Raw genomic sequence first — 26,678 nt, 5'->3', positions numbered from 1 at the left:
CCTGCAGATTTTGAGACAGCCAGGGGCTTGCAATGCCTCCCTGTTCTCAAGTGCCAGTCAGATAAAGGGGGGGGGGGAGCCAGCACCAGAGGAATTGGACCTTATAAAAATAAAAATAAAGCACAGCAGGGAGAGGAGAGGAATGGGCTGTCTAGGGGACTTTCTTAGGCTCAAGCTGCTCTTGGGTCAGCCTTACATCTGCCTCACCTCTCCGGCATGTTTGCTATATGAGCCCTAGAATGTCCTGGAATGTTGGGGAGTGTCGTTCAACTGTCACCATGACTTTCCTCATTTACCTGTGTGTGGCTTGGCGTGAGCAAGAGGGGTCATAGCAGGCAAGGGAAAGCCCCCACTAAACTACGCTCTGCTTTCATCACTCCCTCTGTGGTGTCAGTCATTCCGTGATAACCCTGTCCTGACTCTTTCATGCAGAAAGAAAAGCCCTTGGCTCCAAAATGGCATCCGGAGACGCAAAGACAAGAGTCAAGCGTGCCCACCTCTGTGCCATGAGGCTGTCCTTGGAGGAGGAGGAGCAGGACGGGGAGGATGAGAACTACTGCACCCCTGGAGCCTTCGAGCTGGAGCGTCTCTTCTGGAAGGGCAGCCCCCAGTACACGCACGTCAACGAGGTCTGGCCCCGACTCCATATTGGTGATGAGTAAGTTCCAGGCCCATCCTACACTGCCGTCACCCCGGGCACTGCACAGTGCCTCCTCCGCCTATCACTCTGGTCACAGTCCTTGCCTTCCTGGTCAGCTGTTCCATGAGAAGTACGTTAGTTAGCACTCATCTCCACTTTACAGAAAAGAGCCTTAAGCAAAGCAGCCTTGCTTGTGCCTATGTCCAAAGGGGGGGCTGTTGGGACTATCATGGTGACTGCACAGGGCACTGGGACAAGGGCTTCTGGGCACTGCTTTACCATCATGAGGGTCTACTGTCCTTCTTGAAGGTTGCTCAGGACCCAGAATGCTCACAGAGCTCTGCTATGAACCACAGGAAGCCAGAGGAAAGGAAGCCAAGAAGGGCAGCTTTCTAAGGGAAAGTCTAGCCCAAGACTTCTCCTGAACCTAGCCACAAGAGATGCTGGGAAATGTGGTCTTATGTTTTAGCTATTAACAGTAGGAATAGGAGTTTGGCATAAGAGTACCCCAAAATAAGTGTCTGAAAAACAGTAAGTCAAAATTGAGGTCACTGCCCATTTATAGGTCTCAGAGTCAGTTTCTCCATAAACAACTAAGAAATGTCTGCTTGTAGGTGATGATGATGATGATGGCCACAATTTAGGGACCACTGTATGGTAGGTACTATGTTAAGCACCCTGCAAGCATGACCTCATTTGGATTTCATGATAACCCAGTAAAGGACAATGTCTCAACGTAAGGAAACTGAGTCACAGGGCTGTTAGTATCCCATATCCTAAACCTTGGTTACAGAAGCTAAGATTCATAACCTCTACGTCAATTCCCCACCCCCCATCCTTCTGAACTGCAGCTCGAGCTCTGCCTCTTCTTAGAGCAGATGGGCAGGACCCCCCAACCCCTATTCCCCCACCCCTTATTCCCCCACCCTCCACTAATACCCATTTATCATGGGCAGTCATAGTCTTCGTCCCCCCCCCCCCCAAGGTATGAGAAGTTAGAAAAATTGCATGCCATTTTCTAATAATAATGAAAGAAGAGCCGGGTGTGGTGGCGCACATTTTTAATTTCAGCACTCAGGAGGCAGAGGCAGGCAGATCACTGTGAGTTCAAGGCCAGCCTGGTCTAAAGTGAGTCCAGGGCAGTCAAGGCTACACAGAGAAACCCTGTCTCAAAAAAAAAAAAAAAAAAAAAAAAAATAGGGGGAAGATTACAAGAACAAACTACAAGCCAAACATGGTGCTGCATGTCTATTTCAGGTAGAGACAGGAAGATTAGGAGTTCAAGGCTAGCCTGGGCTCACGAGACTCTGTCTCAAGCAAAACAAACATACAATCTCTCTTTCCCCAATCTTAATTCTGCCAATAACAAGTTTGGAGTTGGTTTTTTAAAACAGATTTTTATCATATATGTGTTTATGTGTGTGCATGTGTGTACAAGTGCAGGCCACAATGTATCCATGGAGGTCAAAGGACAATTAGCTGGAGTTGGTTCTCTCTCTACCACATGAGAACCAAGAATTTTGAGCTCAGGTCATCTGCCTTGGCAGCAAGCACCTTTACCCACTGAACCATCTTGCTAGCCCACAAATACTTTCTGTGTGCTCTTTCAAACCTAAGGAAACATATACAAACCCATACATAAAAGACATTTTCATTTCTTTTAAACAGATTTAGATTTTTCTAAAGAATTTATTTTTATTATGTATACACACGATGCCTTGGGGCAGGCTGTGCATATGTGTGCTGGTGCCAGCAGAACACACAAAGTGTCAGATCCCCTGAAGGTGTAGTTATGGGCAGCCAGGAGCTGCCTAAGGTGGGTTCTGGGAACTGCTGGGGTCCCCCATAAGAACAGGATGAGCTCTTAACTGCCAAGCCAGCTCTTCAGCTTCACAGATGGGTCCTAGTAGCTCAGGCTAGCCTTCAACGGCTGCTTTTCCTGCCTTTTCCTCTCAAGTGCCGGGACCAGGGGCTTACACTACCACATCGGGCTTAAGCAGTTTCTTCTTTAAAAAATTAAATCCTACCATCTATGCTGTTCTGCCTTTTCAATCTTCCACACTATAACTATGGTACAATTTGTCCAGTCATTTCCCAGTTGAGAACATTAGGGGAACTGAGGTGAGGGGTACACAGAACTCGACGTACTGTTTTCTCTTAGAATTCAGCTCTACTGGGATATAACTCATGTACCATAAAAACTCATCCTCTTAAGTAGCACAGTTCAGTGATTTTATGATTTCGCAGAGTTGCACAACCATTGTCACTATCCAATTACAGAACATTTTTATCACCTCAAGAGGAAAGCAGGATTCATTAGGCAGTCACTTCTTACCCGCTACCTTCCTCAGGCCCCTGAAGCCACAAGTCTATCTTCTGTTCTTACACATTTGCCTAACCTGGACATTGTCCATCAGTGGAATTGTACGACCTGGTGGCCCTTTGTGACTGGCATACTTTCCCTCTGGAAACTTCTCATGGATTATCTCCACTGTGGCCTGGATCCATGCTGTATTCTCCTTTATTGTCATTAACAACTTCTGTGTCATATTTGTAAACTTTGCATAAGTCAAATGTAGCTTTTGTCAAGGAGGGTATACTTATAAGCTCTACCACTATGCAGGGACACTCCCACATCTCAGCGGCCTTCATCACAGCAGTTTATTTCTCGATGTTACAGTCCACGGTGGGCCTGGCTCTGACTCCATCCTTCACGCTCCATGATCTCCGGAGTCCAGCCCAAATCGGGGACAGTGCTGGGATAGTTTCTCTCTTGCAGCAGAGAGAAAAGAAAGGCATGGCTAAACCATGGCTGACTTAGACGCGATGCAAGCGTGCTTTGTTTTATTCGGTTTACAGGGAACTCTCATGTAGCTCAGTCTGCCTCTTTTTCCCCCGAGTGCTGAGATTATAGACATTGCCTCCCCAGACCTACCTCACGTGTGTCATTTTTATCCATATTTCATTGGATCAAGTAAGTCCACATGAAAACATGCTGTTGACAGGGTCAGGAGAGCAGAACCCGCACTGGGGCAGAGAGAGCAAACAGTCTACATCCTACCACGGCCCTTTGGAAAGATGTGGCGGCTTCTGGACGGGCCTTTTACCTTTCTGGACCTAGAATAGCTGCTGAGATGCTTCAAAGCCTAAAAGGAAGCATTTTGGAAATGATAAAGCAATAGAGGAATGAAATGTCATTGTTACTGCTAGTGAACCATCCAAAAATGTAGGTGAAGGTCTAATGGAGAAGGCTGAATGCAGGAAGTACTCTCAGGGAAGAACCGTGAATGTCTGAAAATGGACTCATTCTGCTTAAGGGGGCACCAAACATTGGCAAATGCTTGCTTCCTTGACCTTTGATTATGACCTTGCTTCTTTCAACCAAGAAAATGTCACTGCCCTTTCTGTTCAATGCCCCTCTGCCCAATCAAGCCCCAACACATGTGCACACACACACACACACACACACACACACACACACACACCACATTTGCTCAGAGCCAAATAGCTCCAAGTCAGTTCTATGTGACCTGGCGATAGCAGGGGACAGGAGTCAGCTTGGCCTTAGACTTGACTCTGACCCTGGGCTCGGTATGATGCCCACTTATCAAGGTTGAAAGGGCCATGGATTTCATGGCAGAACCACCAGGTGAGGCTAAGCTCACAGTCAGGATCACAGGAGTGCCTGACTTTTTTGGTTCTGAACATATTGCCCAAAGCCCAAAACTGGTTCCACAGGCATTTCATTTAATATTTGCATGGAGGCAAGGTTTTCTTTCCCCTGTACAGCACCTAAGATTTTTGAAAGCCAGGTGCCAGACTCCAGAGGACAGCTTGGAAGGCAATCCAGACTCAGGAGGGAGAATGGATGGATGGATGGACGTGGTGGCACATGCCTTTAATCCCAGCACTCAGGAGGCAGAGGCAGGTGGATCACTGTGAGTTGAGGCCAGCCTGGTCCACAAAGTAAGCCCAGGACAGCCAAGACTACACAGAGAAACCTGGTCTCAAAAAACAAAAAACAAAACAAAAGAACAGATGGATGTTCCGGAGCGCCAAGGCCACCCACGTCTACTGCTGGAGCCTAGGACAGGCCAGTGACTCCTGGGACCTGCTGGTTGGCCAGAGTTAGCCCCCAAGATGATGTCTGTTCTTTCTCCTCCAGGCCCTCTTTATGGAGACCGGAAGACAGCTGAGCTCTCTGGCCACAATGTCAGGTTTCCATAGGGCTTTGGCCTGGCCGTCAAGCTCTCTAAGCTTCAATGTCTTCATCTATTAGATTTAAATCTGTGAAGACAGATCAGAGTTTATTACAATGCCTAGCACACTCAAGTATGAACTATGACAGACAAGATGGGTTCTAGAAAGTTGACAGATGATGAGGAGACTATAGGTTAAGCACTGGATTCTGTGGGAGTAGGAGCTGTCTCTGACTCTGTTGCCTGCCTTTGGCTCTCTCTCCTCTAGCTGGGCTGCTTTGTCTGGCCTCAGTGAGAGAGGATGCAGTTAGTCCTCCTATGACTTGCAATGCCAAGGTAGGATGGTACCTGTGGGGGACCTCCCCTTCTGAGAAGGAGAGGAAGGAAGCGGGGAGACTGGAAGAAGAGGAGGGAGGGGCCTGGGATCAGTCTGTAAAGTGATTAAGTTAAAGGCAAAAGCAAAACCTGGGGCTGGAGAGATGGCGCAGAGCTTAAGAGCACTGACTGTTCTACCAGAGGTCCTGAGTTCAATTCCCAGCAACCAAAAGGTTGCTCACAACCATCTATAATGTGATCTGATGCCCTCTTCTGGCCTGCAGGTGTACATGCAGGCAGAGCACTGTATACATAATAATAAACAAATAAATCTTAAACAAAACAAAACAAAACTCACAACACCAGATTTTGTTGTGAGGGGTCCTCCTGGCCTTGAGGACAGCCTGGCGACAGAAACCAACCCGTGTCAACTACCCCCCTCCATGAGATCCTACAAGGAGCCCCGCAAAGTGTGGGAAGAAGGTCCCTCAGCACCTCCCAAACACTCTCCCTGCTTCCCAGCATAAGGCGGGAAGAGGAATGCCAGAGCCCCTGTGCACTCCAGGATTTATAAGCAAGTGCTCTGTCCCAGGTTGTTGCAAAGGGGTTCGGCCCCATAGGGGTGTCCAAATCCCCAAGGCCCCATGATACATCAGCCCCAGAGAAGGTCTGCCATATCAACAGAGGACTGGGGCATGGGTGACAAGCCCCACAGGGACGGCTCCTCCTCATTCACCTCCCACTTCTCATAACTCAGGAGGGAGCTAACCCTGCCCCAGTGGGACTCACGCAGGCTCCCAGAGCGGAGTAAATGCCACCTCGCCTCCCACCCATTTAATATGCAAGGTACAGAGTTCAAGTCTTCATTGTGTGTGGCCACTCACTGTCTGGCGTTTGGCGAAACCGTTTATTGTCCTGGGACTCTGTTTCCTTATTTATTAAATAAAGGATGATTTCAAAGCCCCCGTCTGTCTGTAATACACAGTTCTTTTAAAAATCATCCTATTTAATAAATTAGGCTTTATTAGGTTCAAGCACATACTTGTGTTATTACTCTTAAGTCATTTAAATTAGATTCAAATTAGGTTAACCAAGTGTTGCCCTCCAGAGAGCCAGGGACTAGGAGATAAGAATAATTCATAGCCTCTTATCAATCAGCAGTCCCTAAATGGGTGTTTCCAGAACTGCTTCAGAGTGCTTGAAAAGCACCGTGCCTCTGTAATTTAAATATTCTCACTTTAATCTCCTTCACATCTCTCATTTGCTTAGCAAAACCTTTCTTCCTTTCTTTCCTTTTTCTCTCCACGTAATCAGCAAGAAGGGCACCATCTTACCACTGTGAGGGAACTGCACCTTCCTAGGCAGGGCAGCCAACGAGAACAGTGGGTTGGAAAGGAGTAATTAAGAAATCTGTCCCACAGTGGCATCCCTCTGCGATCTTAAACTATGATGTCCCTTAGATGGCTGGGGCCCAAGGCAACTCCCACCAAGGCCTCATTTCAGGGGACCATCAACAACCCAAAACCCTTCCCAAGGAACCAGGTCAGGTCCCCACTCTGCAGCCCAGGGGCCTTTCTCTTGTCCTTTCTGGTTCCTTTGCTCCCAGCCAGCTAGTAATCTCAAAAGCCAGCTCCTGGGAAAGGGAGGAAGAGGCCTCCCAGAGATGTGTCTGGACAGCGGTGGCTCTCTTCCCACACACAGGCACAAAATGATTGTGTCCTCAAAGCAGCAAGCGAAGCTGACCGTTGGCCTGCTACACCAAGGTGAGGCATGGCCAGGGTGGGATGCAGCAAAAACAGGGTTAACAATTTTGCATGCTGGATGTTTCCCAGAAGAACCAGAAAAATCTGGGCTTTGAGCCTTCAACTACTGCAAGTGGACACTGGTCACAGACAAGGTAGCCAGAGAAAACTGCCTGAGGCCCTGGCCAGGTCTTCTCACACTAGATGTAGCTTTCCCCCGAGCAACGTTCAAACAAGTTCAAAGACTTTCACTGCACAAGGAGTGGGCCAAGGTCTAGTTTAATTACCAATACATCCTGTTTCAAACACAGGTTTCCAGCATTTACTCCTTTTCCTTCCATGGACTCTACCCTTGGGGAATCAGTTGTGGGGAGTGAAGCATCATGGGGAAAAGTTTCTTTTGTTTTGTTTTGTTTTTTGTTTTTCGAGACAGAGTTTCTCTATGTTATTTTTGCTGTCCTGAACTCACTTTGTAGACCAGGCTGGCCTTGAACTCACAGTGATCCGCTTGCCTCTGCCTCCCGAGTGCTGGGATTAAAGGCGTGTGCCACCATGCCCCTGCTCTGGGAAAAGGTTTCTTTTTGTTTGTTTGCTTCCTTGTTTGTTTGTTTGTTTGCTTTAGACAGGGTTTCTCTGTGTAGCTCCGGCTGTCTTGGGGAACCTGCTCTGTAGACCAGGCTGGCCATGAACTCACAGAGATCCACTGCCTCTACCTGGAGTGCTGGCATTAAAGGCGTGCACCACCACACTCCGCTAAGGTTTCCGTTTTTTTGTTTTTGTTTTTTCAAGACAGGTTTTCTCTGTGTAGCCTTGGCTGTCCTAGACTCATTTTGTAGACCAGGCTGGCCTCGAACTCACAGCGATCCGCCTGCCTCTGCCTTCCAAGTGCTGGGATTAAAGGCGTGTGCCACCACTGCCCGGCTGGAGGTTTTCGTTTTCTAACACAGGGTATTCCCTCCTGCTTCAGTGTTCTGAGTGCTAAGAGAACGAGAGGCCTGCCTCACCGTGGCCAGTGGGAAGAGATTTCTAACAGGAATTAAAAATGTGCCTCACGTGTGTAGTAATCTGTTTCTCCTGAGTACTGAGATATCACTAAAACCGCAGTACACATTTACATAGTAAGAGAATATAGGGTGCTCATTACTGAATTTATGAAATATAGACCAAAAGAAAAAGCAACCCAAAATTCCCTATAAATCCCATTATCCAAAGATAAACATCTTGATGTAAAATCCTCCGTTGCTCCCTCTCTGAACTTCTTTAATCTGACAAAGAAACGTGAGCACAGCACAGCTCAGTCTCACAAGCCCCGCAAGGAAAGCACTTTCTGTGTAATTGGGTCTACACAGCAAGCAAAGGAAAGTGAGGCCCCAAGGGCTTTTGTTTAGAGGTTTTCGGCTGCTGCCCTGAATGGCCTCAACGTGTCCATGAGCAGCCAGTGCAGTTTCGCCTTCACATCCAAAGACTTTAATGAAATCAGAAGACAGGAAAACACCACCCATGGCTCCAAAATCCACCTGCAGAGAAAACACAGCCAGCCCCGACTCGAGGGGGAAGACAGAGACATCAAGGCTACACCCAGAAAATGACACACAACCACTACATTGTCACAGGCAACAGATTAAGAGGATGGCAAATTGCTTGAAACATACCGTAAGCAAACAGGCACGAGCAGACCCAGGACGCTGCCCTCTGCAGACACCCGGTGGGAAGTAGCCTCAGCGCGAGGGGATTGTCCTCGCTGCCCAGTACGGAGTCCTGCAATGTGGCAGTGGTCCATTTTCTCTCTGAAAGAAGGTGTCCGATTATCTGCATGGACCTATGTATTCTGGCCATACACGGCCCCTTGGCTCTGCACAAGAACACACTGGAAACGGTCTTGGCTGAAGAGACTAAGGAACCTAGGCTGAGATCAGTACAAGTCTCAGCATGTGAGGCCCGAGGAGACAGTCTAGTTTACTCTCTCTCTCTGTTTTTGCTTTTGCTTTGTTTTTGTTTTTGAGACAGGGTCTCTATTTTGTAGCTCTGCTGCCTTAGAACTAGCTATGTACACCAGGCTGGCCTTGAACTCACAGAGACCTGCCTTCCTCTACCTCCTGAGTGCTGAGATTAAAGGTGTAAGCCACCACCACTCAACCTAGTTTGCTTTCTGTTGCTGTCAATAAACAACATGACCAAAAGCAATTTGGAAAGGAAAAGGTTTACCTGGCTTAAAGATTGCAGTCCACCATCAAAGGAAGCCAAGGCAGGACTGAGGGAAGAGGAGCACAAACCACTTGCTTGCTTAATTACCTTTCTTATACAGCCCAGGACCACCTGCTATGGGATGGCGCCTCCCACGCTGGACCGGGCCCTCCTACATCAATTAAGAAAATGTCTCAGGCCGGGCGGTGGTGGTGCACGCTTTTAATCCCAGCACTTGGGAGGCAGAGCCAGGTGGATCTCTGTGAGTTTGAGGCCAGCCTGGACTACAGAGAGAGTTCCAGGACAGTCAGAGCTCAGAGAAACCCTGTCTCAAGGGGTTGGGGCAAGGGGGGGGGGGCAGTCTCACAGACAGGGCCACAGGTCAACCTGACCTTCAATTCTTCATTGAAGTTCTCTCTGCCCAGGTGACTCTAGGTTTGTGTTAAGTGGAGAGCTGAAGTTAACTATGAAGTGGAGTTTAAAGCAAGCTTTCAGGGGGCGACTTTAGAGGGAGCGGCAGGATGCTGGGACCAGGAAGAGAGAGGGAAGGAAGGAAGGAAGGAAGGGCTCTGACTGAGGAAACCAGGCCATGTCAGTCTCACAGCTGCAGTTAGACCCCAGAGCTTGGCCAGTGGGTAGTAGGGGGGGGAGGGAGGGAAAGGAGACTTGCGTCAAACCAGGGATCCATAATGTTCTCAGAATAAACTGCACACGCCAGGGATAGTGATATTTGCCAATAATCCCAGAACTCAGGAGGCTAAGGCAGGAATATCACAGGTTCTAGCCCGAACTGAGCTACATACAGAGACCCTATCACCTGGCACACCTGCCTGTAATCCCAGAACTCCGGGAGGGCTGAGGCTGGCAGGTCTCTGTGAGTTCGAGGCCAGCCTGGTCTACAAAGCTAGTCTAGGACAGCCAAGGCTACAGAGAGAAATCCTGTCTCAGAGAGAGAGAGAGAGAGAGAGAGAGAGAGAGAGAGAGAGAGAGAGAGAGAGAGAGAACTGTCTCCAACTGCCACAATAAATATCAAAATAAAGCAAGTTATTTGAATTCTCTGGTCTCCTAGCATATCTACTTACACCATACCATATTAGATAACCTCAGTATCCCCCCCTTTTAGAACATTTTATATTTATTTTTATTTATTGTGTATGGTGCTTTGCCTGCATGTATATCTGTATACCACATGTGTGTAGTGCCCTCAGAGGCCAGAAGAGGGTGTCAGATCACCTGGAACTGAAGTTACAGACAGGTGTGAGCTGCCCTGTGGGTGCTAGGAACCAATGTCTGGTCCTCTGGAAAAGCAGTCAATCCTCTTAACCACTGATCCATCTCTCCAGCCCCAGCTTTCAGTCTTTTTACACTGCAACTCAACAGTGTCATCTTAAGAAATGTGCAATTGGGCTGGAGAGATGGCTCAGAGGTTAAGGGCACTGGCTGCTTTTCTAGAGGTCCTGAGTTCAATTCCCAGCAACCACAGGATAGTTCACAACCATCTATAATGAGATCTGGTGCCCTCTTCTGGCCTGCAGGTGTTACATGTAGGCAGAACACTGTATACATAATAAACAAATAAATCTTTAAAACCAAAACCAAAACCAAAAACCAAAAGTCTGTGCGATCAAGCTACAAACTCATGTTTTAATTAAATCTATGACTTTGTGTTGGACCTTCACAGCTTTTCTTGGTCATAGGCAGCTACAGGTTGGGCACATCTTCTAGTCTGTTAAATAATAGCATTATCTAGAACAATGTACATCTTTCAGTCAATTTTTGCTTTAAAAATGTTTCCTGTCCACCGGGCATGGTGTTGCATGCCTGTAATCCCAGCACTCGGGAGGCAGAGGCAGGTGGATCGTTGTGAGTTCGAGGCCAGCCTGGTCTATAAAGTGAGCCCAGAACAGCCAAGGCTATACAGAGAAACCCTGCCTCGAAAAACCAAAAATAAAAATAAAATTAAAATGCTCCCTGTCATCTGAGCTGTTGGAAAAATTCTGCTGATAGATTTATCCTGCTGTCGGGTAGCCATATGTCTCAAACTATAAAAGTGAAATCAAATGTAGCATCAGAGCTGGGAAAATAGCAAGTGCTTGGCTTCTTGCTGGAGGCCTTGTGTTCAATCCCCAGCACCACACACACACATACATGCACAAGCACACACACACACACAAATACACACATGCACAAGCACACATACACACACATGCACAAGCACACACACATACACAAACACATATACACACACACAAGCACACATACACACACACACAAACACATATATATACATGCACAAGCACACATACACACACGAACACATATACACACATGCACAAGCACACACATACACACACAAACACATACACACATGCACAAGCACACACATACACACACAAACACATACACACATGCACAAGCACACACATACACACACAAACACATACACACATGCACAAGCACACACATACACACAAACACATATACACACATGCACTAGCACACACATACACACACAAACACATACACACATGCACAAGCACACACATACACACACAAACACATACACACATGCACAAGCACACACATACACACACAAACACATACACACATGCACAAGCACACACATACACACAAACACATACACACATGCACAAGCACACATATACAAATACACACAGACACACACACACCCCCGAATGCTGAATGCACTGGCATATACACATGCATAGGCTCACACACATACACAATCTTTGAAGCACAATAAAAGAAGGTGTGAATCAGGCCTGATGGTGCAGTCTGCAATCCCAGGTCCTCAGGAGGCAAGAGGATCACAAATTCAAGAACTACTTGGGCTACACAGAGAGTTTAATGCCAGCTTGGGCAAGTTAATGAGACCCTGTCTCAAAATAAAAAGTAAAAAGAGGGCCAAGGAGCTAGCTTGGAGTCAGAGCACACACGTGGCATGTGTGATGCCTCAGGCTTTGTCTCCAGTACCACAAATAAAAACAAGAGGTATGCCTGTATGGTATTATAGCAAAAACATGTCTTTATAACATGTCTATGCATAGAAAAACAACTGGGGTATCTTACATTAAAAGACTAATAATATAATCTTTATTTTAGTGGTGTAGACAGATGGACGAATTTTTGTGGGAGTTCTGTTTTCCACATTCTTGTTGGGTATGATATTTCTGGAAGATGGCATGTGATTTTTTTTTTTAATACATTGCTTACAACTAAGATTTCCAAACTATCCAGACAGTAAGGCTCTTTTATCACCTAAATTGTTTTGTGTATGTACATGTTCATGCATGTGCACCTGTGTGTCATATGTATGTGTGTACATGTGGGAGGGTGAGAGTTGTCATGTATGCATATATGGAGGCACAGACAGATAGCAAATGTCTTCTCTAGCCTCTCCATTTTGTTTTTTGAGACAGGGTCTCTCACTGAACCTGGAGCTTATCAATTCAGCTAGACTAGCTGATGAGCACGACCCAGTGCTTCTCCTGCTTTTGCCTTCCCAGTGCAGGGGTCACAGGCGCAGCACTGAGCCTAGCGGGTGCCGGGTGCAGGGGTCGCAGGCGCAGCACTGAACCTAGCGGGTGCAGGGTTCGCAGGCGCAGCACTGAGCCTAGCGGGTGCCGGGGTTGCAGGTGCAGCACCGAGCCTAGCGTGCTGGGGTCGCAGGCGCAGCACTGAGCCTAAGCTTTCCTGTTGGTGCTGGGGATCCCTGTTAGTTCCCATGCTTCCCTGGCAAGCACTTCACTGAAGGAGGCTCTTCTCAGTCCCTCCCCCAGACTCTGGAAGTAAATTCCTGAATCTGTCTGTTGTTGGTGCCCTGAAGTCCTTTCCCATGGTCAGAGGAGGCCCAGAAGAGAGCCACGTGGTCTTTTTCCTCTATTCCCATCACCTCAAAACCTCCCTGGGTTTCTTAGTTCCCTTCTCATATAACCCATCTGAGATAATTATGTATCTGGTTCTCAAATTAATACAAACAAACAAACAACAACAAAACCACAAGCAAGACATAGCCCTCCATCCACACTCCAGCTGCAGTCACTGCTGGGCTGGGCATCTGGCCCAACTGGGGACTCGACACAGGGTCTGCAATCTAGGAAGCACTAGATTTTATTTGTAAATTGCCCAGCCTGCTGTAGTCAAGGTCTCAACCTGCCTTCCAGCTGAGTGAAGGCCCCAGAGCTGCTGTGTGAGGACACCACAGCCCCTGCCCAGCTTGGCCAGCCGGATAGAGCCCTGGGAACAAATGGGCCTCGGATGAGCTGATGCTCTGAAGCTCTGCTGGGCCCTTCTTCCCAGACACAATCAGAGGCAGCTGGCTGGGCTGAGTGGCGAGGTATCACCCAAAGTGAGGTATCTTCCCTTGACCCCTGACCCTCAAAGCAGCAAAGTGCAAACTGCAATTCATGCAACCTGCCATCGGGCTCTGTGGAGACTGCTGCTGAACACATGACGCACAGTGTTTCTGCTGGGTTAGAGCTCCTTGTCAGGGACAGTTCGTTTTAATTTTTCCACCCGAGCTCAACCTCAAAGTGAGGCTGATTGCTACTCAGCAAGACAGGCTGCGTTAGCGGAGGCTTTAATTGAGTGCAGGCCTGTGTCCCTGAAGCATAACCTTTGTTGTCTACATATTTTAGGACAAGAAGGAAAATGAGAAACAGGCCTTTTGAAGGAAAATGATGAAAGTAGAATATGCCAGCACCAATGGTCATCAGTGGCAGCGGTGGGGGAGGGGGCTCTCCATTGGACCCCAATTCCCCATACAGGACCCCACTGTGCAGCATTAGCTGATCTGGAACCCACTATGTAGGCCAGGCTGGTCTCAGAATCACAAAGATCCACGTGCCTCTGCCTCTCAGATGCTAGCTAGCATTAAAGATGTTTGTCACCAAACTGGGCCCGCATTCTTCTGTTCGTTCAGGCCGGGCCTCACGCTAGTCCATGCAGCCCTGGAACGTGTAACAGTCCCCCTGTCTCTCCATCTCCCAAGTGCTGGGATTAAAGACATGAGCTACCGCACCTGGCTGTACACACAGGCACCTCCGATAAGCTCTTTGAAAAATCTTCCTACAGGTCCAATGCCTGTGCTTACGTCTTTCCCAGACTCTAGACTCTACTGCCGTTCCTCTCATAGGGAGTAAAGACACTAAAGAGAGATTGGAGGCTCGATTCAGATGTGTTTCTGATGTGAGACTCCTCCGGGCCCAGGGTACCGGCCCTCACTCCATCCACATCATTTGACCAGTGGCCTTACTATGTGCAATGGCTAAGCTTGGTTGAGAATTTGACACATCTGGGAAGAGGAACTCTCAGTTGGGGCACTGCCTCCATGCACCTGACCAGCAGGAATGTCTTTGGGAATATTTTCCTGATTGTCAACTGATGGCAGTTGGAGGGGCAGCCCACAACTGGTGGTACCATGCCTAGGCAGATGTAAGAAAAGCAGCCATGGAACAGGAGTTACAGACAGTTGTAAGCTGCCATGTTGGTGTTGGGAATTGCACCCAGGTCCTTTGGAAAAGGCAGACAGTGCTCTTAACCACAGAGCCATCTCTCTAGCCCCATTGCTTCTGCTTTTCATCCCCCTCCAATCCATCTCCACATGTCAACCAGAATGACCCAATAAACAATGTTCGCCCTTTCTTAAACCATCTTTGGCTTAGAGTCATATACAGAGGGCCCACCATGAGCCCACTCTGCCCACTCATCCCTCACCCGCACTGATAGTCTTCCCATTCTTATAGCACTTGACATCCCTTTAGCCTGGATGAGACTCAGTCAGTCTGGATGAAACACTCCTGCCCCAGTTTGCTTCCTGACTTACCCCCATGCCACCTCTTCAACCTTCCAAACGTAGTCTCATGGACATGCTGTATGGTGCCACACCGTCTTAGTGTCTCTGCAGCGCCTGTTCATTTGGTTTTTGCTATGCCAATTAGTACCCAAGTTCCCTGAGAGACCTTGGCTTAATCAGTCTGTTCCCTTCTGTTACCATCAGCACGTCATTATGGGGGACAAATGATTGACTGTCCCCCATCATTCTCAGCCTCCACGCCTTCCTTTGTGGTCTGCCTCACCTCCTTCTTCTCCTCCTTAAGTGTTGACTCTTGTAGTGGACAATGCTCATCCTTGTAATAGGGCAAATTTAAGGGTGCCTCTCCCCCCAGGAGCCTCCAGCACTTCCTCCAGGAATAACAGCTCTGCTCCGAGGCTAACTGCCTCAAAGCCACCTTATTATTGTTCCCAGAAACTCTTCTGGGGAATACTAAGGCTCCCACCTGGATTGGAGGAAGTTCCTTAAAACAATGAAAGCCTAACTAGGCAAAGGGTTCAAAAAGCAACCAGTCCCCCATCCATATTGTGTCCTCCAACCCTGAAGGCATCAATTTAAGAATTTTATCCAATCCCACGAAATCCTCCCAACCACCATCTTGAATCCTCCCTCCCCCCCCCCCCCCAGCTATGATCACCATCCCCATGAATGTTGGGAAGCTTCAAAATAGAGGCCTCTTTTAAAGGGTCTCCTCAGGCTCCGTGAAGCAGGCTCAGATGAAGAGATTATTTCGTTTGCCTCTGGGGAGATCTAGCAAGTCCAGCCCCAGATGTGCAGGATTAGGTGAATTAGGCAAACGTCTAGCCTGAGCCTACCCCTGGGGATAGCTTTCTCATAGTCAAAAAATCCCAAATGGTGCCCAGCGGCTTGGGGTTCGGGAAGAGTGGCGCTTTTGGGCCTTTGCGAGTAATCGCCTCGCACCGGGAAGGCGCAGGGTGCAGCGTAGAAAGCCGAAGCGCGCGGCAGCCATCGACCGACCCTTCTCTCTGCGCCCAGGGCCACGGCGCTGGACCGCTACGGGCTGCAGAAGGCAGGTTTCACCCACGTGCTGAACGCCGCGCACGGCCGCTGGAATGTGGACACCGGGCCAGACTACTACCGCGACATGGCCATCGAGTACCACGGCGTCGAGGCCGACGACGTGCCCACCTTCGACCTCAGCATTTTTTTCTACTCGGCTGCAGCCTTCATCGACTCCGCGCTCCAAGACGACCACAGTAAGAGACCCTACCCTACTTTGTCCTGGCGAGACCCTGCCCCCAGCCTGAGGCCCCACCCCGTCACATACGGTCCCCAGACTTAGTGCAGTCCTCACCTACCACCCCGCCTACCCCGAGTCCGCCCTGCCAGGCCACGCCCCATTCTCCTCTGGGGAGAGGCCCTGCGGGATACATCAGTCTCGCCCCAAGGAGAAGCCCAGCTCCTGCTATCCTTGCCGGATGGGTCCGAAGCAGGATCTACCAGTGATTCTCAAATCTGGTGCATTGGGGTTGAGGATCGTCTGCAGGGATGGGCTGAGCTAACTGCATCACCGCTGGTGGGGTTCTGGGCTTGATAGCCAATGTCGGGAACTGAAAAGAGGGAGGTTTAGAGGTCAGGGCTTTTGGTTTGAGTCTCCAGCTCCTGAGGAACAGCCACCCTTTAAAAAAAACCAAGGTGGCCTTTAATTCCAGCACTCAGGGAGGCAGAGGCAGGCAGATCTCTGTGAGTTCAAGGTCAGCCTAGTCTACAAATAGAGTTCAGGCAACCAAGGCTACACAGAGAAACCCTGTCTAGAAAGCGCGCGCGCGCGCACGCACACACACACACACACACACACACACACACACACACACACACACACACACCACAAAGGCCAGGGTGAGCTTGGTGGTGGTGGTGGTGATGGTCGCACATACCTTTAACCCCAGCACTCAGAAGGCAGAGGCAGGCAGATTGCCCAGTTCAAGGCCAGCCTGGTCTATAGAGTGAGTTCCAGGACATCCAGGGCTACACAGAGAAACCCTTCTGGAAAACAAACAAACACTAAATGCAGTTTGACTGCTCTAATGCAGGGAGAACTACAAGGCTATTTTGGAGAGAAAGGTATGCCCTGTGGGTAAGACAGTCAGCAGTGACTACTGCTCAGTGACCTCAGCACATTCCACGGAGGCCAAAGGGATGTCACCTCCCTAGTCTGTGCTCTGACTTCAGCCTCTTGTCACACCCTTTTGTGAATCAGCAAGCAACTCAGGGTATCCAATTACCGAAAGCCTTTCTTGCCCGTAAGAAGTTGGGATTACAAGGCTCACTGACCAACTGACCTGCTTCCGGAACTTGCAACCTGGGGCTCGGCCTCAGACGCCACATTGTCCATCAGCTGGTAGACCTTGATGGCTGTGGTGGTGCTTGGCTCCACAGCCAGCCATAGCCACCCACAAGATTTGTCATCATTTTGGCTCAGAGGACGCTATGCGATGAAAAACACCCACAGTGCTGGAGAGCTAGGATTAGACGGCAGATCGTCTCTGGCCAATCCTTGTATGATTTTATTTATAAACCACCCACTGTATTCTGTGCATCCTGAGTCTCCACACAGGATAAAAAAAAAAAAAAAAAAAAAAAAAAGCTGTAAAATTCACCCCGCTGCATTTGAAGCTAAATGAAAAACATATTGGGGGGATGACGTCATACAGCAAGCCAGTCCCTTCAGTATCTATTTCGTGTGCTCAGCTGCCATTTTCATGTCTTAGGCTCCCTCGTAATGGAAGGGGCCTGGCAGGCCTTGGAGACGAAGACAGGGCCGGGCTTAGCTTCTTCTCATCACAAAACTCAGTAATGATGCGATTCCTCCGGTGATGAAAACATTTACCTTGAGCAGCTATAATGAGGAACAGCGGCAGAAACATAAAGCACTTGGCATAGGACCCGGGGTGCAGGAGGCCCGCGGACACACGTGACGGAGAGGAGCTGTGCACCGCGGGGCGTGTAACTTTGCCAGCATGCGCACCTCATCATCGTAAAGTTTCCGACCCTAAAAGAAAGGAGGGAGAAAAAAAGGCATTCCAACTTTGAACTTGTATGACACACTCACACGAAAGCTTGCTTTAGGATCCCCGCACATTGAGAGATTGCCCTTACTGCCAAATCAGGAAAGATCCGGGCCCTGGAGTCAGATGTTCAAAGGCCTGCTGGGCGGGATCGCATCAGCAAGAAAGCGTCAGGCTGGTGTGAGACCCAGTGCGCAAAAGTAAAGGATGGGTTGCGAGGAAAGTATATACAGAAGCCAGAGAGTGCACAGGCAACAGAGCGCAGCGGTGACGTGTGATGACAAGCAAGCTGTGGGGTTAGGGACTGGATGACCACACTGGTGGATGGGCACTGGGTTTCATTCTAACTGACCTTTGCACTTTGCATGTTTAAAGACTTCCCCCAAGCCAGTGCCTGAATGCTAAGCCTCCAGAACCAAGCATCCTAGGGTGGCACTGGCTGCCAGCGAGGCAGTGGGATGGAGTTTGGGGTGAAGACAGCCCCCTGTCTCCTTTGAAGAGGGCAGCTGCTTGTCCATCCCCAACGCCGGTGTGGCGGGACATCTGGCCTTTTCGGGAAAAACCTCCGGTGTGGATTTCACTGTCACGTAGCTTAGGTTTTAAATGCTGCCAGAGGGCGAACAAAAGTGGCACCATCATGTGCTTGTCCTGAGTGGGCCGAGTAACAAAAGAGAGCGCTCGTTAGCTCAGCTCCGGCATTGCCACAGACTCCAGGAGACATGGATGACAGGTGTTTGGCCTGCCTGCTCCATGCAGGGGGTGGCCTGATAGTGTCTAGTCATGCGCTGCAAAACCAAGGGACACTGCTGTTTCCGAGCCAGACCTGCCCGCATGTTTCTTATTGCATCCTAATGTAAGAGGTGTCGATGGACACTCTGGCCTTCCTTGCCATTTGCTGGCAAGTCCTAGACCAAACACACTGCCTCTACCCCATTTCTCACTGCCAGCTGTGTTCAGGCTTCTTGTTAGTTTTTAAATTTTTGATCTTATTTATTTATTTATTTATTTTGTAATGCTGAGGATTGAACCCAAGGCCTGCATCTGCTGTGTGTTTTTCCTTTTCTTAAATTATTGATTTATTTTTTAAAAGATTTTTTTTTCGAGGCAGGGATTCTTTGTGTAACAGCTCTGGCTGTCCTGGAACTCTCTTTGTAGACCAGGCTGGCCTTGAACTCACAGAGATCCTCCTGCCTCTGCTTCCCAAGTGCTGGGATTAAAGGCGTGCACCACCACCGCCTGGCTTTTCCTTTTTTTCTCTCTCTCTCATTTTCCCTTGTTACTTTGTTTGTTTGTTTGACACAGGCTCTTGTTATACAGCCCAGGCCAGCCTGGAATTAAGATCCTCCTGCCTCAGTTTGAACGCTGGGGATCCAGACGTGAGCCACTGCACCCAGTGAAAATTTACCTCTCTCATGCTGTGGCACTAAAGCCACAGCCTGAGATCAGCCTCTGGGGCCCACTCTTGCTCCCACTCTTTGCTAATTTGGCCTTTCATCAGAACTAGGGAAACTCACTCATGATGTGAAGATTGGAGCAGTAGCTCGGTCTGCTGCCCTTCCTGAGAGCTGAGAAAACAGCCCCCTCGAAGCCAGGTGGTGTGCCCAGGGTCACAGAGCTAACCAGAGGTAGCACCCACTAACCAGGGAAGAGCCCCTCCCTCACCCTGGCCTCACAGGAGAGCCTTTGACGTGAGTGTCTCTTTGGTGACTATGCTATTTAAGAGGTCACTGAATAACATGAAGTGAAGACAAAGCCACTTGTGAACTCACCCTTTTTCGCTGGGGAAAGAACTGACCAAATCCCTAGCATGGATGCTCACAGGGAGCTCAGGAGCATCTGGTTTAATGAAATCTCCTAGGAAATACCAGATATTATAGGCTCTGAAGATCAGTTTGAGTATCACAGCCTGCCTGTCACTCATTCTTTGTCTTAAACGGGCCCCAGCCTGCTTTTGAAGCCATCATGAAATCTACTACAGGAATGCACATGTTGCTCAGAGTTATGGCACTTACTTAGCCTCCGTGTGGATCCCCAGTGCTCTGAGCCACGTCAACAACCACGAAGAAGGAAATTCCAGCACTCAGGAGGCAGAGGCAAGTGGAGCTCGGTGATTCTGAGGGCAGGCTGGTGTACACAGTAAGTTCCAGACCAGCCAGAGCTACACAGTGAGACCCTGTCTCAGGATAAACAAATGAATAAATAAATAGTTAAAAAATAATAATAATAAAGCCAGGCGGTGGTGGCGCACGCCTTTAATCCCAGCACTCGGGAGGCAGAGGTAGATGGATCCCTGTGAGTTCCAGGCCAGCCTGGTCTACAATGTAAGTCCAGGACAGCCAAGGCTGCACAGAGAAACCCTGTCTCCAAAAAACCAAAAATAAATAAATAAATAAATAAAATAAATTCCAGGCTAGGAAGATAGCTCTGCTGGTATAGTCCTTGCAGCCCAAGCATGAGGATATGGCCAAGCATGAGCCCAAGCCTGGGAGACATCACTTGAAAAAAAAAAAACCAATCAAGCAGAAAGCCAGACTTGGTGATGTGCCCTTGTGACATCAGGGCTGGGGATGTGGAGACAGGCTAATCCCTGGGGCTTGTAGCCAGCCTTGTCTGCTAGCAAGGTCCAAGCCAGTTGGAGACCTTGTTACAAAAATAAGGTCAACAGTGCCTGAGGAACAACATGTGCACGTGCTCACACACACACACACACACCACACACACCACACACACACACACACACACACCACACACACACATACCACACACACACACACACACACACACACACACACACACACACCACAAAGTGGGTATGAAAAATAGATGCCACCATTTTTCTGGCAGGAAGTTAGTTCTCTGGTGAGTCTAAGGCCTTAGCTAGGCCAGATTGTCCCCAAGTGTTTTAAGGTCCCTTTCCTTTCTGCTGGACTCACACCTTGTCCTCATTCTCCGAGGACCTCTGCACCCCCACATCTGTCCCTCTACATGTTTGCTGAGAAAGGCAGCTTCCAAGGCAGTGAGTGGGGAGCAGGCAAGGGTAGCCCCTAAAACCAAGGAAGGTGGGTGCTGATGAGTGTATAGGTTAGGCCTGGACAGCAGGTAGGTGTCTGGGTCACAGGCTTGACAAGTATGTCTAAACTGTATCTGTGTGATGTGCACACAGGCTGGCTCCTAACGTATCTAACTTGAGTGACAGAAGCTCACCTTTGGTCAACACTGAAAACTAGCAATTGGATGCGGTAGAGGTTTTTTTTTTGTTTTGTTTTGTTTGTTTTTAAGTTTATTTGAGATAAGGTTTTACTCTGTAAACCCAGCTAGCCTCAAACCTCGAATTCATGGTAATCTTGATGCCTCAGCCTTATAGGTATTAGCTACCGTGCCTAGCTAGATACATTAAAATTTTTGAATTTAGAGTTTTTCCATACAATTATAGCCTTTCTCCTTCTGGCAAATATTTTATCAAAGTCAGTATTTCTCAGACATAGGCTGTAACCTGTCAGTGTGATGGATGTAACCACCGTTCCTTCCTTCCTTCCTTCCTTCCTTCCTTCCTTCCTTCCTTTTTAATTGAATGCATTAGAAAGATTAGAAAATAATAGCACAGATTGCACGTAGCATTGGTATGTATTATTTGTAAAACTTTTATCTGGCACGCACACACTAGCAGCAGTTGGACATGTTGCCTGGGCGTCGGTGCCATGCCGCCTGGGCTTGGGGTGTGGTCTGCTATTGATGGTTGTGTGACTGGAAAAAGCCACTCCTCTGTAAATCCTTCAGTGGCCTCCTCTGTACAATGGCAGTTTGACCGGAACCTCTGGGTGGTTGTGAGAACTGGCTACAGGGAGATAATGTGAAGTGTGTGAGCATGAGGCACCCTGGAGCACACCTGTGACTCCAACAATCCAAGGAGGCTGAGGCAGGAAGATTGAGAGTCCAAGGCCAGGCCTCAGTGATGTAGCTGGACCCTGCCTCAAAAACAGTAGGCTACCCAGAAGGACGCCCAGGGCAATCAGGGTTGCCTGGGAGTCAGCTGTGGATTGAACCAGACAACAGTACCACAGTCCCAACAGCACTCCCTTACCTCAGCACCCTGCTAGAGTTGATGTCACAGTCACAGAGCCTCCTAGTTTCTTGAAGTTCAGGCAAGGACCAGGAACAGGCCCGAGTTCTCCACCACCAACCCTGGGCCTCAACAAAGGGACTTGTCAGAGCCCCAGAGCCAAAAGGGAATAGGCCCCTGAGGTTCTGGTGACAGGAAGCCCGTGGGGCCTAGGGTCGCCTGAGACCTCCAGAGAACAACCCGCTCTTGCCTTGGAGGAAGTCAGCCCCTCTCTCCGGCCTGACAGCATTAATGAAAACCACATTTGGTTCCAAGTGTTCCAGCCGGAGCTGAGAGCTCAGAACCCCCTCCTCCCCTCCCCCCACCTTTCCCATCGCTCTATCTTCCTCTCTGCCGTCTCTCCACAGGCTTCAGGCTCCCCAAAAGCTTAATGGCCTAGAGCTTTACAAGTGTTTAGTTATAACTGGAGAGGAAGAAGGCCGTCAGTTATCAGCAGAGCTGGCCAGAGGCCAGGCAGCCTCCCTCTGGAACACTCCATGGAGATTAGAACACCAGAGATAGACGGTCATCTGCTGGGATGTCCACACTGGCTGAAAACGGGAACTGGTTCCCCCTTAATGACACAGCAACAAAGGGTGTTGTTTCCTGGCCTCCTTGTCGGCGCGGGGCAGACAGAAAGGCAGCTGGTGACGGGGACCAGGTCTTCTCATCCCGTGGGAACTGAGGTGCCCACTGTGCAGGGGTTCTCCCATTTCTTTTTTTAAAATATATTTTATTAATTTATTCATATTACATCTCAGTTGTTATCCCATCCCTTGTATCCTCCAATTCATCCCTCCCTCCCATTTTCCCCTTACTCCCCTCCCCTATGACTGTGACTGAGGGGGACCTCCTCCCCCCTGTATATGCTCATAAGGTATCAAGTCTCTTCTTGGTAGCCTGCTATCCTTCCTCTGAGTGCCACCAGGCCTCCCCATCCAGGGGACGTGGTCAAATATGGGTTATCCCATTTCTTACCTTGTCTTGGCTTCTGGCCCTTGCCACTGTCCTGGGCTTGATCCCATGAGGAAGGGAGGGCTAAAAAGAGCAGAGAGCCATGTCCATGCAGAAACAGTCCACAGGCAACTTCCTGTTCATCTCTGGGCATCAGGCTAGCCGAGAGGCAGGAAGATCAACTGCACTGTGGTCACATAGCTCCAGACACCCCAGCCAGCTGAACCTCAGTAGAGAGACTGGTAGCTACGCGAAAGGGCCACCCCTGAGGGAAGAGAGAGCCAACCCTTAGAGAGCGGTGGTACACAGTGAGGGCCTCAAACACAATTTGCATTAAGCTGGTTTCTGTGGCATCAGCCTGTGGGTGACCTCTGGCAAGATATTTAACTTCCTGAACCTGTCTCTCCACCTGCAAAGCAGGGACAATGATAAATGAGGGTTAAGTCAAAGCTGAAATCGTCAGGGCCAGGGGGTGTACTGGGTGGGCTCTAGAGCGCCACCAAGTGGAGACCTGAGGGACCTGGCCACTTGTACATCATGGCTGTGGGTAAGGGTGCTGTTGGCCTGAAACGTTTTGCATGGAGACTATTGGTTCACAGTTTTAGGTTTCAGAACAATTTTACACTCTTAAAAAAAAAAAATCAGTGAAGACTTCAAAGGATTCCTGTGGATAGGTAATATCTACCAAAGTTTACTCCACTGAAATTAAGAACTGAACATTTTCAGATATTCATTAAAATTAATAAAACATATGAATTGGGGGAATCTCTGGAACCCTGTAAACTGAGCATCATAGATCATACTTGTTTTTTTTTTTTGGTTTTTCGAGACAGGGTTTCTCTGTGTAGCCTTGGCTGTCCTGAACTCACTTTGTAGACCAGGCTGGCCTCGAACTCACAGCGATCCGCCTGCCTCTGCCTCCCAAGTGCTGGGATTAAAGGCGTGCGCCACCACGCCCAGCTTATAGATCATACTTGTAATCCCATCACTGAAGGAGGACGGAGCACGAGGATCAAAAGTTCAAGGCCAGCCAGGGGTGGTGGTGCACACCTTTAATCCCGGCACTCACGAGGCAGAGGCAGGAGGATCACTGTGAGTTCAAGGACAGCCTGGTCTACAAAGTGAGTCCAGGACAGCCAGGGCTATTACACAAAGAAACCCTGTCTCGAAAAGCCAAAAACAAACAAACAAAAACAAACAAAACAAAAACCCTCCAGCACTAGCGTGGAGACACGGTTTAGTGAGCTTGAGTTGATGGGTGATTCGTCCCGTGCCTCTAGCACAGGGTACAGAAAAGCTACTTTCACTGTTTAAAAGCCCGACCCCCGGCCACGTGACTTTTCCTAAATCGGCTTTACTCACTACTGATCTGATTCTGTCCCTCCACTTGGCAATTAAGTAAACTGAGGCTTAGGAGGCTGAATGGCTTTGCCATTTGTCACCCAGTTGGCAGTTAGTAGCAGAAAGGAGTCTGGGTCTCCTGTCTGCAAGTCAGCAGCCAGTCAAAGGCACGCCCACTTTTGCCTTCCACCTCCAGTCCAAAGACAGGATGGTCATCCCAGGGTCATCCTAGGGCCGTTCTCCCATGGTGCGCATTCTGCTTAAATTGATTAATCTCCGTGCTTGAGAGACTGACTGAAGGATATTGAATCTGAAACTGGGTTACAGAGGGAAACTCTGTCCAAATAAATAGATAGATACGTAGCTAAAAGAGTATTTTGGAAATATTTACTTTCAAGGGCCAAGAGGTCTAGCTCAGAGGAAGAACGGGAGCTGAGCACACACCAGGGCCTGGATTTGGTCTGTAGCATCAAAAAGAAAAGAAAAAAAAAACGGCAAATGCTTTGAAATAATTTCTTGCTGGGGATGTAGCTTGAGGACGTGTTCGTCTAACGTGGGTAAGGTCTTGGGTCTTGCTCACAGCGTGGGATAGGAAGGTGCTTAAGAAAAAAGAAAAGAGAACTGTTCACACACTGATATATAGAGATCTCCGATGTAAGCTGCTAATGAAAAATATAAGCAAGATATAGAAAAGGTGTTTTGAAAGGCTGGGAGTGTAATTCAGTGCACGTGTGGCAGGGTTTTCTGTACACAGCACAGTGAAAGGAAAGGAGGGAGGGAGGGAGGGAGGGACGGAGGGACAGAGGGAGGGAGGGACAGAGGGAGGGAGGGACGGAGGGAGAAAAGGAGGGAGGGAGGGAGGGAGGGAGGGGAAGATATAAGGCTTGTGGGTTTAGGAGCCAAACACGAGGAGCAGGGAAGGGGGTGTGTTCTTGCCCGCAGATCCTTCTCTAGGAAGAAGAGATACAGGATAGTCCTGCTCCTCTGGAGAGGCGAGGAGCATGGTGGGAGAGGTTGCTCAGTCAGTCTCCTGGGGTATGCGATGATGTTTGAGCCCTGCTAAACATGACTGAGTAAACTTTAAAACAGACAAACGGGTCCATGAGGTCACTTTCCGTGGCACGGAGATGCACCAAATCTCTCAGATGCTTTGGTGCCTTCTCGTACTGCGCAGTGATTGTAACTTCCGCCTTTTGCCCATCCTATCACATGCCAATCAGCAAACAAGTGTGTTGTACAGCCAAGCGACTGTATTCTCATTTTTGCTGATGGGGAGCTGTGGCCCAAGCCAAACTGTGGGCAACAGGAAGTGAACGTCCATTGAAGAACCCCATCCCGTTCAGCGTTGGCTTTCCTGTCTCCCTCCACCCGCAGGTAAGATCCTGGTTCATTGTGCCATGGGCCGAAGCCGGTCAGCGACTCTGGTTCTGGCCTACCTGATGATCCACAAGAACATGACTTTGGTGGACGCCATCCAACAGGTGGCTAAGAACCGCTGTGTCCTGCCCAACCGGGGCTTCCTGAAGCAGCTCCGAGAGCTGGACAAGCAGCTACTGAAGCAACGGCGACAGGCCGGGCCAGAGGACAGCGAGCCGGGGCTGTAGGGGGCCTCTCCAGGAAAGCTTGGAGACCCTGGTACCCAGAGCCAGAGGCTGAAGGGTGTCTGCACCGAGGCTTTGTTGGTCACAGAGCTGGAACAGTGAAAACAAAGGCTGGGCGCAGTAGGAGATGCCCGCTGTCTCCTCTGTTTCTCTGCCTCACAGTGGGCCGGCCAGCTGCAGGAAGAACTGGGTTGGGATAAGGTACCACTCTGCAGTCACCTGTCTTTTAAGTTGGAAGCAAAGAGGGCTTTTTTCTTTCTTTCTTTTCTTTTTTTAAATGTGTAGCAGTGTTATGATTAAATATTTGGCTCTGAAAGGACAAAAATCACAGTATTATTATTATTATTATTATTATTATTATTATTTAGGATTTTCAAGACAGGGTTTCTCTGTGTAGCTTTGACTGTCCTGGATTCTCTTTGTAGACCAGGCTGGCCTCAGAGATCTGCCTGCCTCTGCCTCCTGAGTGCTGAGACTAAAGGTTTGGGATTAAAGGCATGCACCACCACCGCTTGGCCTATCGATCATTTAATTTGTTTTTTTGCGACAGGGTTTCTCTGTAGCCTGAGCTGTCCTGAAACTCAAAGAGATCTGCCTGCCTCTGCCTTCCAAGTACTGGGATTAAAGGTGTACACCACCACTACCCAGCTAAAAATCACATACTTATTAAAAACAAAAACAAAACTTAAAAAATAGAGCTTAATTTTTTTAGCCACAGAA

The 26,678-nt window shown here is 48.9% G+C and overlaps 1 protein-coding gene across 1 annotated transcript; it reads left to right on the top strand.

The window, feature by feature from the left end:
• The first annotated feature begins 431 nt into the window (after positions 1 to 431).
• Dusp29 (dual specificity phosphatase 29) lies at positions 432 to 26,166 on the top strand. The gene is made up of 3 exons (XM_051142873.1): positions 432 to 658; positions 15,931 to 16,151; positions 25,732 to 26,166. Exons 1-3 carry the CDS (start codon positions 456 to 458, stop codon positions 25,959 to 25,961), a joined length of 654 nt encoding a protein of 217 aa, XP_050998830.1. The 5' UTR covers positions 432 to 455; the 3' UTR covers positions 25,962 to 26,166.
• The last annotated feature ends 512 nt before the right edge of the window (positions 26,167 to 26,678 follow it).

This window comes from Acomys russatus, chromosome 3 (genome assembly GCF_903995435.1).
Source record: "Acomys russatus chromosome 3, mAcoRus1.1, whole genome shotgun sequence".
Lineage (NCBI taxonomy): Eukaryota > Metazoa > Chordata > Mammalia > Rodentia > Muridae > Acomys > Acomys russatus.
Note: the sequence above shows the minus strand (reverse complement) of the source record. Positions and strands in the feature narration are given on the sequence as shown.